General features: G+C 44.0%; 1 protein-coding gene across 7 annotated transcripts in view; it reads left to right on the forward strand.

Moving 5' to 3' along the window:
- The window catches only part of si:ch73-103b11.2 (early endosome antigen 1), a 145,206-nt gene that overhangs the window by 26,891 nt on the left and 103,033 nt on the right, over positions 1-15,282 (forward strand). For all 7 annotated transcript variants that reach the window (XR_005130081.1, XM_037536962.1, XM_037536960.1 and 4 more), the window contains exon 3: positions 1,340-1,405. Coding sequence is in view for 6 of the 7 variants with exons in the window: in XM_037536962.1 (XP_037392859.1) it covers positions 1,340-1,405 (66 nt within the window). In the remaining variant the exon portion in view is untranslated. The remainder of the gene's footprint in view (positions 1-1,339; positions 1,406-15,282) is intronic.

Below are 15,282 nucleotides of genomic sequence, written 5' to 3' on the forward strand. Positions count from 1 at the left end.
GCTGCACCTTCTAAGGGTTCCAATGCTGCTGTGGACTCAGGGCTGTAGCTGCTCCAGTTGTGGTTTTCTGAGTGTTTACTCAGCCTGGTTTAATGGGTCTGTGTAGTCGGGGAGTGAGAGAGGAATAATTGGGCCATTATTGCCAAAAACCACATAAACAAAACAACACTCAACCTAATAAAGGAGGAACAGAACGTAGAAAGCAACTCAGCAAATGGGCAACTTTGGGTTCCTCTTAAACTTTGTGGGGAAAAAAAAACCAAAGCGTGTTAAATAAGAAAATTCTGTGTAATACTGGAAACCAGAGCTCCGAACTGGTTCGGGAAACGAAGTGCATTTTTCTAGAAATGAAACCGCAGCCGAACACATCGTTCTCCCTAACTGTTCCAGAATGTTTGAAATCTCTGTTACTGGTTAATAACATTTCTTTTTTTTCCTTTTTTGTATTTGTATTTTCCGTTGCTGACAGCTTGTCACATTATGCTTAAGACTTATTCTGATCATAACAGTTACACCTTGTTTACACTTGGTCTTGAGTGCTAGGATTAGATCTGGATGAGGCCGTATAGAAATGCAAGTGTAAATGACGCATTTAAATAGACACAGATCTCGAACCACTTCAGGAGGTGAACTGAGACACAGCTGAGCCACGTTATAACAGTGTAAACACCTCCTTCTCTCCAAGATACATTACATAAACAACACTCCTCCCAGTAAAACCTCCCAGTACAGCCAAAACTCCTCCTGGTACAGCCAAAATTCCTCCCAGGGCAGCCCAAACCCCTCTTAGTACAACCGAAAACCCTCCCAGTGTAGCCCAAACCCCTCTTAGTACAGCAGAAAACCCTCCCAGTGTAGCCCAAACCCCTCTTAGTACAGCAGAAAACCCTCCCAGTATAGGCCAAACCCCTCTCAGTACCACTGAAACCCTTCCAACTGCTCCCTGGACGCCGTGGATAGGGCTGCCCACCGCTCCGGGCAAGTGTGCTCACTGCCCCCTAGTGTGTGTGTTCACTAGTGTGTATGTGGTGTTTCACTGCATGGGTGGGTTAAATGCGGAGGTGGAATTTCCCCGTTTGTGGGATTAAAAAAAGTGTTACTTAAGACGTCTTTAACGCGAAAACGACTGCAGCTCTAACAGCTTTACACCCCTCCTGTTTTATTACATCAGTCCTCTGGAAAAGGACCTGATTTATCGCTTTGATCTAACAGGTTTGGGAACGTCGTGCTGGGCATGGGATGCCAGAGCTTCCTTTAAAATCTTGGTTCTGCTGCCTGGTTTTTAACTATTTTTGCCAGTTCTGCTGAGAATACGAACTAACTGTTGTCTTTCTTCCAGAAATGGCAGAGACGATTCTTCCTCCTGTACGAACACGGACTCCTGCGCTACGCCCTGGACGACATGGTGAGTGGGAGCTGGTGTTCATATTCTCAGTTGTTGTGTGGGAGATGAGATTGATTGACCTACAGCTTGGTTATCTAAGTGCTAGGCCATTGCAGCGTGTGGGCGCCTGTGTTTGCTCTGTTCTCCTCACTGATCTCTCTGGGTGTGTGTGCAGGTCAGGAAGATTTGGGGTCTGAAGGTTTGTTTATTTGTCGAACTAGTCCAAGTTCAGGCTCAGCTGGTTGTCCATCTTGCCCGAGGCTGCTGTGGACATGATTGAGATAAAGCTCCTGGTCCAGCTGTTCAGTCTAGGGGAGTTTACAGCCTGCCGTGTTTGTGCCAGACCGCTAGAGCCGGTGGCGTAATGAGGATCTTATGGGCTCCAGTGCAGACGAAAGTAGAGGGTCATGTGAAAAATACTGTCAGTGGGTGATGAGTGACTATAGTTTGTAGGGATGCATCAATGTAGGAATTGTGGGCCGATGCTGATATTTTGTATATTTTCCAAATCTACGTCTGCAGATGTTGATCTAAATGATTATAAAATGTAGAAATTGTGACTCCGTCTGGATCAAAATTACAGAGAAATGTAACATTTATTTCACTGCACTGTCAGAAATGAAGGTTCTGTTCAGATACAATAAGAGTCCCTGGGCAAGACTCCACACTACATTGGCCTCTACCTCTCTAGCAAGGCAACATTAAGCGCTTTGGATAAGAGAGTCTGCCAAATGCGTGACAACACGCATGAATATGGCATTTTCATTAAAAATATGAAATGTGCTGAAACTTCTGCCCAGGCCAGTTTCCCCCCGTATATGTTAAATTCAGCAAATAAACGGTGAAGATGCATTAAGAAGTGCAGCAGTGTGTCTGTGGAGGAGGTGTTCATTCATTTACACTCAAAAAGCACAAATGTCAAGTGACGTGGGGTGTCCAGACTTTTTCACAGTGCTGTATGTGATGTTTAGCTGCGCAGTGTGTCCAGCTGTGGGCAGCGTCTCCCACCAGTCTGCACAAAATTACAGCCATCCACACTTTAAATTCCTCTCCAAAATGTTTGAGACAAAACAAAACTCATGCTGAGCTTCTGTCAGTCCGTCCCGTCCGTCTGTCAGTCTGTCCGTCCGTCTGTCTGTCCTCTGTCTGTCCTTTGGTTCATCAGTCAGTCCGTCCATCTGTCTGTTTGTCTGTCTGTCTGTCCATTGGTCAGTCTGTCAGTCTGTTCGTCTGTCAGTCTGTCCGACCGACAGTCCGTCCCATCCATCTGTCTGTCCGTCCATCAGTCAGTCAGTCTGTCCATCTGTCTGTTCATCTGTCTGTCCGTCCTTCACTCAGTCAGTCTGTCCATCTGTCTGTTCATCTGTCTGTCCGTCCATCAGTCAGTCAGTCTGTCCATCTGTCTGTTCATCTGTCTGTCCGTACATTGGTCAGTCAGTCAGTAGGTCAGTCAGTAGGTCAGTCAGTAGCAGATGGACAGAAGTACAGAGCACAGCTGCAAATGGCAGTAACCGTGATGAAGCCTGAATTTTGTTGGAAGTGCAGGGTGAACATCCGACCCAGCAGTACGGGATCTCTACTAACTCTGACCTCCGCAGAAGGCTAACATACAAACACAGACAGTGTCCAACTCAGCGGCAGAACCGACCAGAATCTCCAGACCCGAACACTGACGCTGTTCGTCAGCAGGCGTACAGAGACGTGCTATTAGCATGACATGAAGGGAGGTTTCAGATGGCCGGTCAGTGACCTGACATGTCATCACTCAGCCAGTGAATTTTTTTTTCCCCCTTTTTCCTCCACCAATTTTGGAGGTGCGGCACCACCCTTGGCCTGCGCTGTGGCCTGTGGCTGCTGCTAATGCTTTCAGCTATGCTAATATACTTTAGCCCAAGTTTCTTAATAACAGCGAGTCATAGAGTCAGAAGCCACAGCGACGTCTGCCCTGCCTGAAAAACAGCACAGACCAGCAAAACCAGCATATGTTGTGTTTTTGTTGCTGGTTTGCTGGTCAGCCAGCAGGTACTTACTGGATGACCAGTTAAGCCAGCTTAGACCAGTATAGAATGCATGCTGGTCTGAGCTTCTTTTCAGCAGGGGGAGCGGCTCCACGCGGCTCGAGATGAGTGCACCATGCTAATCGGTGATACTAATAAGCTCGTTACTCGTTAGCTACGCTAGCCTTGTAGCTGCGGCGCTCAGTTTATATTCAGCGTGAATAGGAAATCATTACGTTTCCTCTTGGTGATGGTGGGGGTGGGGTGGTGGGGGTGAAACATATTGGTTAATGTTATTTTGCCCCTCCCACTGGTGCAAGGTGATGTCATTGAAAATCATAAGACACTTTAGAGGCGGGGCTAATTTTGAGGGAAGATTGCGAGGAACCATGGTCCGCTTATTACATTAAAACAGATATTTGTGTTACTGTGCCTTTAAAACTGATGTATGCAAATGAGCTCTGTTCTGACTGGCTGCCCTGTATTGTACAGAAAGCAGCCTTGGCTGAAACACTTTGTAACTTTATAACTTTATAACTTAGACTTCAGTCTAAAGTCCTTTCACTCTGAGTGACTCTGAGCCTTAATTATGATTATTTTATTAAAACGAATTATTACACATTCCATCCTGTCTCTACTAAAACAGTCACGACTCCACCAAACGTTACCGAAGGTGTCAGTCGTGACTGTTTCAGTGACCGTTTCAGCTCATTTTGAGCTCAAAAACTCAGCAAACTCAGCTCTGACCAGCAGTTCGCTCAGAAAATCGTCATATTTTACACTAAAACACTAAAAAGTGCTGAACTGCAGAAAATACGGCGATTCTAAATGATCCTCACTGACTTTCAGACACATTTACTTCAAACCAATGGGATCTATCTGCTCACCCTGTGGCCATGAGGGACAGGGATGCAGCCCCACTACCTGCTCTGAAATGCAGGGGTGTGGCTAAAACAAGGCTCCGCCCACAGACCAAAATATGAATTTTTTTATTTTCATTTAAAATTTAAACTCATCATAAGCTAAAACCTTTCAACATCCGTTCAAATGAAATAATAAGGATCTCTTTAAAAACATGCCTATTAAATTAAAGTAATAATGGTAACTATACTTTTCTATAGGGTGCCGTTCATAAGGCTTCGTGACGCCTACATAAGGTCGTCATTGCAGCTGACATAGCCCTACATAACGGTTCAGAAATGCTTGTTCCAATAAGCGCCATCCGCTGTAAAGGTTACATTGGCCGATTGTGATCAAAGTCAGCTAAAGTAGCCTTTATGACAGATGATGCCTGTCGTAGTAAGCATTTATAAACAGTTATGTAGGGTTATGTCAGTTGTAATGAAAACCTTATATCGGTGTCATGGAGCCCTCTGAACATCACCCTACAGTAAAGTGTTATAATGATGATGTCAGGATTATTTTCCGACGGTGGTCAGGGTTTGAGACGGACCCCTCCCAATAGAAAGTACCCTATAAATGACGGTTGTGTGTGTATTTAGTGTGTTACCGACTCTGTTAATGCCTTCGGTTTAAATAGATCAGAGCGTAATCCGTGGAAATGTCCGAGGTCTGAACGCCTCGTTGTTTTTTTTTTTTTTTATTTTTAAGTAGTATTTTTATTTTTATAACAGTATTTTTTCCCTTATGAGCACAGTTAGAACTAATTCAGTGGAGTGGTCATAGGTTGGTTCTTATGACATCACAAAAACTCCTGATCAGAACAGGCTGTTTCGGCAGGTCATTTACCCTGCATGGCCTGTCTGTACTGGGGAGTGGACAGTGTGTCCTGAGACTTGTTTACATGCTAAAAAGCAAGAAAATGGTCCTTTTTTTTTTCGTGATGTGGGCCTCTTTCATATGACCAGAAACGAGGTCAGAAAGGTCAGTTTGGTTTTCATGCTGATGTTAAAATCCTCTAAACCGCAAAGCAGAAGCTCTCTCAGGTAGCACTTCAGTCCCCGGCTGACGCCTCAGTGAAAGTGCGGAGCTTCTCTGAGGATCATGCTCTGATTTGGCTGGTATGTTGAGTCCTGAGAAAGCCAGAACAGTGAGCCGTGCCCCCCACCGTGCCCCCCACCGGCAGCATGAATCAGCACATGAGCGGGCACTTCCCCCCAGAGGCCCAGAGGCCGCGGTGTTAAAAGCTGCTGTTGTGGCTCTCTCTGATAATCCCTGCGCTCTGCGTCGCTCTGGCTGCAGACTGCGTTCTCCGGGGCTCGGTGCTGCTGTTGTGGAGTGGTCAGTGAATTTGAGTGTGATTGTTGTTGTTATTTTTAGCTGTTCAGTCGTGTGTAAAAAGAGATTACAGTGTGGGCTCAGACGGAGGCCCCGGCGCTCAGCTCCTAAAACCCTGCCTCCAGTCCAGACTCGCAGTGACCAAAACTCAGCCCTCGATTTTTAGCAGTCCAGCGCTCGGCCACAGGTGGTGGTACTTCAGAATGTTTTAATGACCAGGTATTACAGCACTGAGCCACAGCCTGTAATCAGCAAACAGCCTTTTCTGACGCAGCCGATTTGGTGTTGAGCTGTTCTCTGTGTGTGTGTGTGTGTGTGTGTGTGTGTGTGTGTGTGTGTGTGTGTTCCACTCCCAAGGACACTGCGTCAGCTATCACGCTTTCAGGAAAAGCAAGCATATGACCATTTAAAGGTCCATCACCAGACTTCTCCTTTCTCTTCTGTTCTCCGTGGGTTCCTGCTTTCTGTTCTGCTCTCTAAAGCTGCACAGGCCTAATGACTGTTTATAACACAGTGCTAGTGGTAATAAAGGCACTCAAGCTGGAACAAGTGTTAGGATTCATGGTAAAAGCAACAGTACCAGTATCAGTAGTAGAGGTATTACTTGTAGGATTACCTGTAATAGTATTAGTAGTAGAGGTATTACTTGTAGGATTACCTGTAATAGTATTAGTAGTAGAGGTATTACTTGTAGGATTACCTGTAATAGTATTAGTAGTAGAGGTATTACTTGTAGGATTACGTGTAAATAGTATTAGTAGTAGAGGTATTACTTGTAGGATTACCTGTAATAGTATTAGTAGTAGAGGTATTCCTTGTAGGATTACCTGTAATAGTATTAGTAGTAGAGGTATTACTTGTAGGATTACCTGTAATAGTATTAGTAGTAGAGGTATTACTTGTAGGATTACCTGTAATAGTATTAGTAGTAGAGGGATTACTTGTAGGATTACCTGTAATAGTATTAGTAGTAGAGGGATTCCTTGTAGGATTACCTGTAATAGTATTAGTAGTAGAGGGATTACTTGTAGGATTACCTGTAATAGTATTAGTAGTAGAGGGATTACTTGTAGGATTACCTGTAATAGTATTAGTAGTAGAGGGATTACTTGTAGGATTACGTGTAATAGTATTAGTAGTAGAGGGATTACTTGTAGGATTATCTGTAATAGTATTAGTAGTAGAGGTATTCCTTGTAGGATTACGTCTAATAGTATTAGTAGTAGAGGTATTACTTGTAGGGTTACCTGTAATAGTATTAGTAGTAGAGGTATTACTTGTAGGATTACGTGTAATAGTATTAGTAGTAGAGGGATTACTTGTAGGATTACCTGTAATAGTATTAGTAGTAGAGGGATTACTTGTAGGAGTACCTGTAATAGTATTAGTAGTAGAGGGATTACTTGTAGGATTACCTGTAACAGTATTAGTAGTAGAGGTATTACTTGTAGGATTACCTGTAACAGTATTAGTAGTAGAGGTATTCCTTGTAGGATTACCTGTAACAGTATTAGTAGTAGAGGTATTCCTTGTAGGATTACCTGTAACAGTATTAGTAGTAGAGGTATTACTTGTAGGATTGCCTGTAACAGTATTAGTAGTAGAGGTATTCCTTGTAGGATTACCTGTAACAGTATTAGTAGTAGAGGTATTCCTTGTAGGATTACCTGTAACAGTATTAGTAGTAGAGGTATTACTTGTAGGATTGCCTGTAACAGTATTAGTAGTAGAGATATTCCTTGTAGGATTACCTGTAACAGTATTAGTAGTAGAGGTATTCCTTGTAGGATTACCTGTAACAGTATTAGTAGTAGAGGTATTACTTGTAGGATTACCTGTAACAGTATTAGTAGTAGAGATATTCCTTGTAGGATTACCTGTAACAGTATTAGTAGTAGAGGTATTCCTTGTAGGATTACCTGTAATAGTATTAGTAGTAGAGGTATTCCTTGTAGGATTACCTGTAATAGTATTAGTAGTAGAGGTATTCCTTGTAGGATTACCTGTAACAGTATTAGTAGTAGAGGTATTCCTTGTAGGATTACCTGTAACAGTATTAGTAGTAGAGGTATTCCTTGTAGGATTACCTGTAACAGTATTAGTAGTAGAGGTATTCCTTGTAGGATTACCTGTAACAGTATTAGTAGTAGAGGTATCACGCTCGGCTTACTTCTGGCGAAGTGAAGCTCCTCATCGTTCGTGTTCGTTTCATGGCACGTCTCCTTTTTGCCGCCCAGCTTTGTCGTGCAGCGTCATGTCTGCGGATTTCTCCCAGCTGCCCTGTGCACGACACGGTGAACGAAGCCTCCGGTTGCGGTTGTTCGTTTTCTCCGAAATTCCGTCATATTGTTCTCCGAAGCCAGGCGACTGTCGCCTCCACGAGTCGAGGCCTCCAGTGTCACTGGCTCTCGTTTAAAATGAACGACGTCCAACCGCTTTGAGGGGCGGCGGCGGTGCCGGTGTGAAGGCCGGGTTACGGAGGATTTTAGACGTTGAAAGTGTTTTACTCTTTTTACTGTAGGTCTACTCCAGCTGAGAGTGCTGACTGTGAAGAAAGGGCTTCTGGGTGAAAGTTCTGCGCTAGCGTGCCGTGGTAGTGGGCGGCCTGTGCTCAAGGCTGTGGAGGTGAAAGCTACCAGGCTTGAGTTTCCTCCGATTATCTGCGTGCTGAATATCCAGCACATGAAATCACATAGAAACACACAAACGGAACATCTCCAGAAAGCAGGAGGAGAGGGAAACGCAGCCGTGCAGAGAATTCACACTGCCACAGGACTGGGGGGTGTGTGTGTTTCTGGAAGGCCCAGTAGAATGTGTTGGCTGTGTGTGTGTGTGTGTGTGTGTGTGTGGGGTTGTTTTTGGCGTGGAGTGTTGAACGTTGGCAGTGTGTTGGTGCTGAAAGCTTTGAGCTTTTCTCTCTGTGCTCTGGTGGATAATAGAGTGGAGAGTCTCAGTCAAGGGTTCTTATACAAGACGCTCTTCATCTGTGTGTGTGTGTGTGTGGTGGGGGGGCATTAGTGTTAGCACTAGCGATGAGCCACAGCGTTCGAAGGTTCGAACAGTAAATGAAGAATGTCAGTATGTAAACGAGCTTGTAGCTCGAAAGCCGAGGCCTGTGGTGGCCGTTACGTCAAAAATTCCACTTATCCCATCCCTCCTCCTCCTCCCTTCATCCCCTCTCCCCCTCTCTCTTCACCGCTCCTCCTCTCAGATGTACGGATGTGTACTGCATGCCTCTCTTTGATCGCTCTCTCTTTTCAGAGTGAATAGTCGTGGAAATTCATTTACATACGCGCTGGAGTGTCTGGACGTCGACTGTGTGCTCATGTAAATCCTCTCTGATGAACTGCTCTCAGAATAATGCGCATCTGATATGAAGCATCTCTCCGGTGTGTGTTTGTGCTGCTGAGTGCAGTGAAGAGTGTGTACAGTGTACAGCGGTGGTCACCAACCCTCCCACTGAAGATCAGCGGTCACTAATAGGTGGGCTGCGGTCCGAGTCCAGACCCAGACACTGTCCTGTGTGGACCTGGAGCGATAACCGATAAACTAGGGAGAATTATTTAATTTGGATGGGGTGGTCCTGTTTTAATCAGCGTAACTTTTCTAGCCTTTACTGTAGCTTTAGTGCCCAGGAGATTCATTGACCAATCACATGCGTTGTAAATATGACACGTGACGCTACTCAGCCAATCAGATCAGTGCATTACGATGAGCTCTGAGACTCGAGTGAGTGACGCCACACAGGGGAGGGACGAGGAGAGAAACAGCAGTCAGAGAAGAAAGTGAGTCAGAGGGAAGTTATTCCACATGACGTGATCTAAAAAGAGGAAACTGACAGTAAATGTTGTTGAAATCTGACCGAACTGGACTTTATTTGATCTGATGTTCAGTAAATGTTGGTGAAATCTGACCGAACTGGACTTTATTTGATCTGATGTTCAGTAAATGTTGGTGAAATCTGACCGAACTGGACTTTATTTGAGCTGATGTTCAGTAAATGTTGGTGAAATCTGACCGAACTGGACTTTATTTGATCTGATGTTCAGTAAATGTTGGTGAAATCTGACCGAACTGGACTTTATTTGATCTGATGTTCAGTAAATGATGTTGAAATCTGACCGAACTGGACTTTATTTGATCTGATGGTCAGTAAATGTTGGTGAAATCTGACCGAACTGGACTTTATTTGATCTGATGGTCAGTAAATGTTGGTGAAATCTGACCGAACTGGACTTTATTTGATGTGATGGTCAGTAAATGTTGGTGAAATCTGACCGAACTGGACTTTATTTGATCTGATGGTCAGTAAATGTTGGTGAAATCTGACCGAACTGGACTTTATTTGATCTGATGTTCAGTAAATGTTGGTGAAATCTGACCGAACTGGACATTATTTGATCCGATGTTCAGTAAATGTTGGTGAAATCTGACCGAACTGGACTTTATTTGATCTGATGTTCAGTAAATGTTGGTGAAATCTGACCGAACTGGACTTTATTTGATCTGATGTTCAGTAAATGTTGGTGAAATCTGACCGAACTGGACTTTATTTGATCTGATGTTCAGTAAATGTTGTTGAAATCTGACCGAACTGGACTTTATTTGATCTGATGTTCAGTAAATGTTGGTGAAATCTGACCAAACTGGACTTTATTTGATCTGATGTTCAGTAAATGTTGGTGAAATCTGACCGAACTGGCCTTTATTTGATCTGATGTTCAGTAAATGTTGGTGAAATCTGACCGAACTGGACTTTATTTGATCTGATGTTCAGTAAATGTTGGTGAAATCTGACCGAACTGGACTTTATTTGATCTGATGTTCAGCTGTCGACTGTATAAGATGCTGATATTCCTACTGTTCCGGACACTGAGGTTCCGGACCTTCACCTGAGGATATTTTCTCTAACTGAACCTCACTGAATTTTAATTAAAGACCCCGAATCTAGAGTTTAGTGCAGACCTGCATCTAACATGGTGCCTAATCAGGAACTTCAGGAGACGTTAATCAGCTGGAGCAGGTGTCGCAGAGTGTGGTTGGAGCCAGGTCCCACAGGAAGGTAGGTCTCCAGGAACTGGAATATCTCAAATTTAGTTAGTTTTAGAAGTGAAGAACCTCTGCAGCAGATTTCTTTCTGCAGATCTTTGGCAAATCTCGCAGCTTTTTTTGCTTGAGGCTGTTTGTGTCCAGCTAGGACTGTTTCTGCTCTGGTTTGAGGAATTTCCACCCACTGTTCTTTGGAGAACGCTTCCAGTTCTGCCATATTCTTAGGCCATTTTGAGTGCACAGTGTGTTTTAAGATCTACCCACAGATTGTCCGTGATGTTTGAGTCAGTGGGCTGTGAGGGACATTCCAGAAGCTTCAGCTTGTGTTTCTTGAAGTAGTTCTTGGTGGACTTTGAGGCCTCTTTTGGGTCAGTGTCCTGTTGTAGAAGCCTCTTTTCAGCTTCAGTTTCTTGGTTGACTGTGTCACATTTGCTTCCAGAATCTGTTGATATTTAGTGGAATCCCTTCTTCTATCTACTGGCTTCCACACAACCCCAAAGCATAGTAGATCCACCTCAATTCAATTCAATTCAATTCAAGTTTATTTATATAGCGCTTTTTACAACAAGGTTGTCACAAAGCAGCTTTACAGAAAAACAGGTCCACGCCTCTTATGAGCATCACCACAGTGAAGCCAATTTTGTGGTGACTACAGTGGTAAGGAAAAACTCCCTTTAAGAGGAAGAAACCTTAGAAGGGACCAAGGCTCAGTCCGAGGAACCCAACCCCCGTGGGTCGACCCGCACAGAAGAAACAGAACAGAAACAAGAACAACAGTACAAAGAGAGTGCAAAAAGATGGCTGGAACGCTGGAACCACGAATGGGGCACCTCCAGACAGGCCAACGGGGCATCTCGACACATGTGAGAGAGATAGAGAGAGAGAACGGAGTGGGAGGGAAGAAAGATAGGTTAGAAGGGTTGTGTTAATCTCTGTTGAGCGGGACAGGGCCGATTCCAGAGTGCTGCAAACACGAATCGGCACCTCCAGACAGGCCTCCATGCTTGACAGTTGGCACGGTGTTCCTTTCATCAGATGCTGCTCCCTTTTCCTCTAAACTTAGGTGTTTGTAGCCGAAAGTGTTCGGTTTTTGCTTCGGTCCACAGCTCTGATGGTTTTTCACGGTTGATCTGCTGCTGCTCCAACTGTTTGAACGCATCTGAGATGCTGAGAGTGCCGGTCACTATTTCTCACATTCATTACAGCTAAAATCATTGATGAAGTCTTTGATTTTGATGCTTTTTTAATCTTTTTTTAACCATTTTATGGCTGTTTTTCTTTCTCTTTTCCTCTCTTGTTTTTGTTATTATGTGACCAGTTGCCAGACCTTCTTGTGGCCAAAATTCCAGTGCATCCCTGGATCCTTAGTGTGTGTTATTGCACATCTGACTCTGTTTGTATGGTTGTAAGAGCGATAAACGGCTCTAGACTCTCTCATTACACAGTGAAATGTGCTGCAGCGCATATGTGTGTGGGCACAGATGGATAGTGGGCTGTGTTCAGAATGTGGCACAGTGAAGCTGTAAAAGACACGAACAGGCTGTTTAAATCACAAAAACACTTTAAAAATGTACCACCAACCCCCCGAAGGCACTACTAGTTATTAAATCTCAGGCCGGACTGAGGGATTCAAAAAATCGAGTATTTATTTATGCTGGAATTTGTTTCCTTTCTTAGTATTTAAGTTTTTATTTGAATTAAGGATTTGTTTATGTTGACCTGTTCAGTGCTGTTCGATGATAAGTCGTCTGATCAATCAGAAGATTTGCAGCTACTTCTGAATAGCTGGGTCTACTGCATTGTAATGTCTATATATACACTATATATATATATATATATATATATATATATATATATATATATATATATATATATATATATATATATATATACACACTACATAAGTGTGTGTGTGTGTATGATGTATATCTTGCTGCGGTCAGAACCAAACCTTGTTTCTCCATTTTTGACGTTCTTCAGTTTTCGACAAAGGTTGAAATTGTCTGTTGTCCTTTACGTTGAATGGACCAAAAGAAAAGGCCTGGAATGACTTGGAAAAAGTTCTGGTTCCTTTGCTTTACATTAAAAGTAAAGTATGTTTTTTCCTTCTCCTGAAAATTTACCATTTTGGAAATACAAGGTTTTCTTCTGACCACAGTGAGATATACACCCCGATCAATCAGAACAGTCTGACCACCTCCTTGTTTCTACGCTCACTGTCCACTTTATCAGCTCCACTTACTGTATAGCTGGTCTTTGTAGTTCTACAGTTACAGACTGTAGTCCATCTGTTTCTCTGATACTCTGTTACCCTGTTCTTCAGTGGTCAGGACCCCCATGGACCCTCACAGAGCAGGTACTGTTTATACAACACTGACGTGGTGGTGGTGTGTTAGTGTGTGTTGCGCTGGTGTGAGTGGATCAGACACAGCAGTGCTGCTGTTTTTAAACACTGTGTCCACTCACTGTCCACTCTATTAGACACTCCTACCTCATCAGTCCACCTTGTAGATGTAAAGTCAGAGACGACAGCTCATCTGCTGCTGCACAGTTTGTGTTGGTCATCCTCTAGTCTTTCATCAGTGGTCACAGGACGCTGCCCACAGGACGCTGCCCACAGGACGCCGCCCACAGGACGCTGCTGGCTGGTTATTTTTGGTTGGTGGACTATTCTCAGTCCAGCCGTGACACTGAGGTGTCCCTTTGTATATGTCCACCATATATACACTATATTGCCAAAAGTATTCGCTCATCTGCCTTCATGCAAATGAACTAGAATGACATCCCATTCTTAATCCATAGGCTTTAATATGATGTCGGCCCACCCTTTGCAGCTATAACAGCTTCAGCTCTTCTGGGAAGGCTTTCCACAAGGGTTAGGAGTGTTTATGGGAATTTCTGACCGTTCTTCCAGAAGCACATTTGTGAGGTCAGTCACTGATGTTGGACGAGAAGGCCTGGCTCACAGTCTCCGCTCTAATTCATCCCAAAGGGGTTCTATGGGGTTGAGGTCAGGACTCTGTGCAGGCCAGTCAAGTTCTTCCACACCAAACTGGCTCATCCACGTCTTTATGGACCTGCTTTGTGCACTGGTGGGCAGTCATGTTGGAGCAGGAAGGGGCCGTCCCCAAACTGTTCCCACAAAGTTGGGAGCATGAAATTGTCCAAAATCTCTTGGTGCTGAAGCTTTAAGAGTTCTTTTCACTGGAACTAAGGGGCCGAGCCCAACTCCTGAAAACACCCCCACACCATGATCCCCCCTCCACCAAACTTTACACTCGGCACAATGCAGTCAGACAAGTACCGTCTCCTGGCTCCGCCAAACCCAGACTCGTCTATCAGATTCCCAGACGGAGAAGCGTGATTGGTCACTCCAGAGAACTCGTCTCCACTGCTCTAGAGTCCAGTGGCGGCGCTTTACACCTCTGCATTCCACGCTTTGCATTGCGCTTGGTGATGTAAGGCTTGGATGCAGCTGCTCGGCCATGGAAACCCATTCCATGAAGCTCTCTACGCTGTTCTTGAGCTGATCTGAAGGCCACATGAAGTTTGGAGGTCTGTAGTGATGGACTCTGTAGAAAGTTGGTGACCTCTGCGCACTATGCCCCTCAGCATCCGCTGACCGCTCTGTCATTTTACGTGGCCGACCACTTCGTGGCTGAGTTGCTGTCGTTCCCAATCGCTTCCACTGTGTTATAATCCCACTGACAGTGGACTGTGGAATATTTAGTAGTGAGGAAATTTCACGACTGGACTTGCTGCACAGGTGGCGTCCGATCACGGCACCACGCTGGAATTCACTGAGCTCCTGAGAGCGACCCATTCTTTCACTAATGTCTTGGTTTCAGTATCAAACTCAAGGTATCAGTATCACACTCAAGGCATCAGTATCACACTCAGTGTATCAGTATCACACTCAGTGTATCAGTATCACACTCAGTGTATCAGTATCACACTCAAGGTATCAGTATCACACTCAATGTATCAGTATCACACTCAAGGCATCAGTATCACACTCAATGTATCAGTATCACACTCAATGTATCAGTATCACACTCAATGTATCAGTATTACACTCAATGTATCAGTATCACACTCAATGTATCAGTATTACACTCAATGTATCAGTATCACACTCAATGTATCAGTATCACACTCAAGGTATCAGTATCACACTCAATGTATCAGTATCACACTCAAGGTATCAGTATCACACTCAATGTATCAGTATCACACTCAATGTATCAGTATTACACTCAATGTATCAGTATCACACTCAATGTATCAGTATCACACTCAAGGTATCAGTATTACACTCAGTGTATCAGTATCACACTCAATGTATCAGTATCACACTCAATGTATCAGTATCACACTCAAGGCATCAGTATCACACTCAAGGTATTAACATCAGTATCACACTCAAGGTATTAACATCAGTATCACACTCAATGTATCAGTATCACACTCAATGTATCAGTATCACACTCAATGTATCAGTATCACACTCAATGTATTGGTATCAGTATCACACTCAATGTATCAGTATCACACTCAAGGTATTAACATCAGTATCACACTCAGGGCATCAGTATCACACTCAATGTATCAGTA

Source organism: Pygocentrus nattereri, chromosome 3, assembly GCF_015220715.1.
Source record: "Pygocentrus nattereri isolate fPygNat1 chromosome 3, fPygNat1.pri, whole genome shotgun sequence".
Taxonomy (NCBI): domain Eukaryota; kingdom Metazoa; phylum Chordata; class Actinopteri; order Characiformes; family Serrasalmidae; genus Pygocentrus; species Pygocentrus nattereri.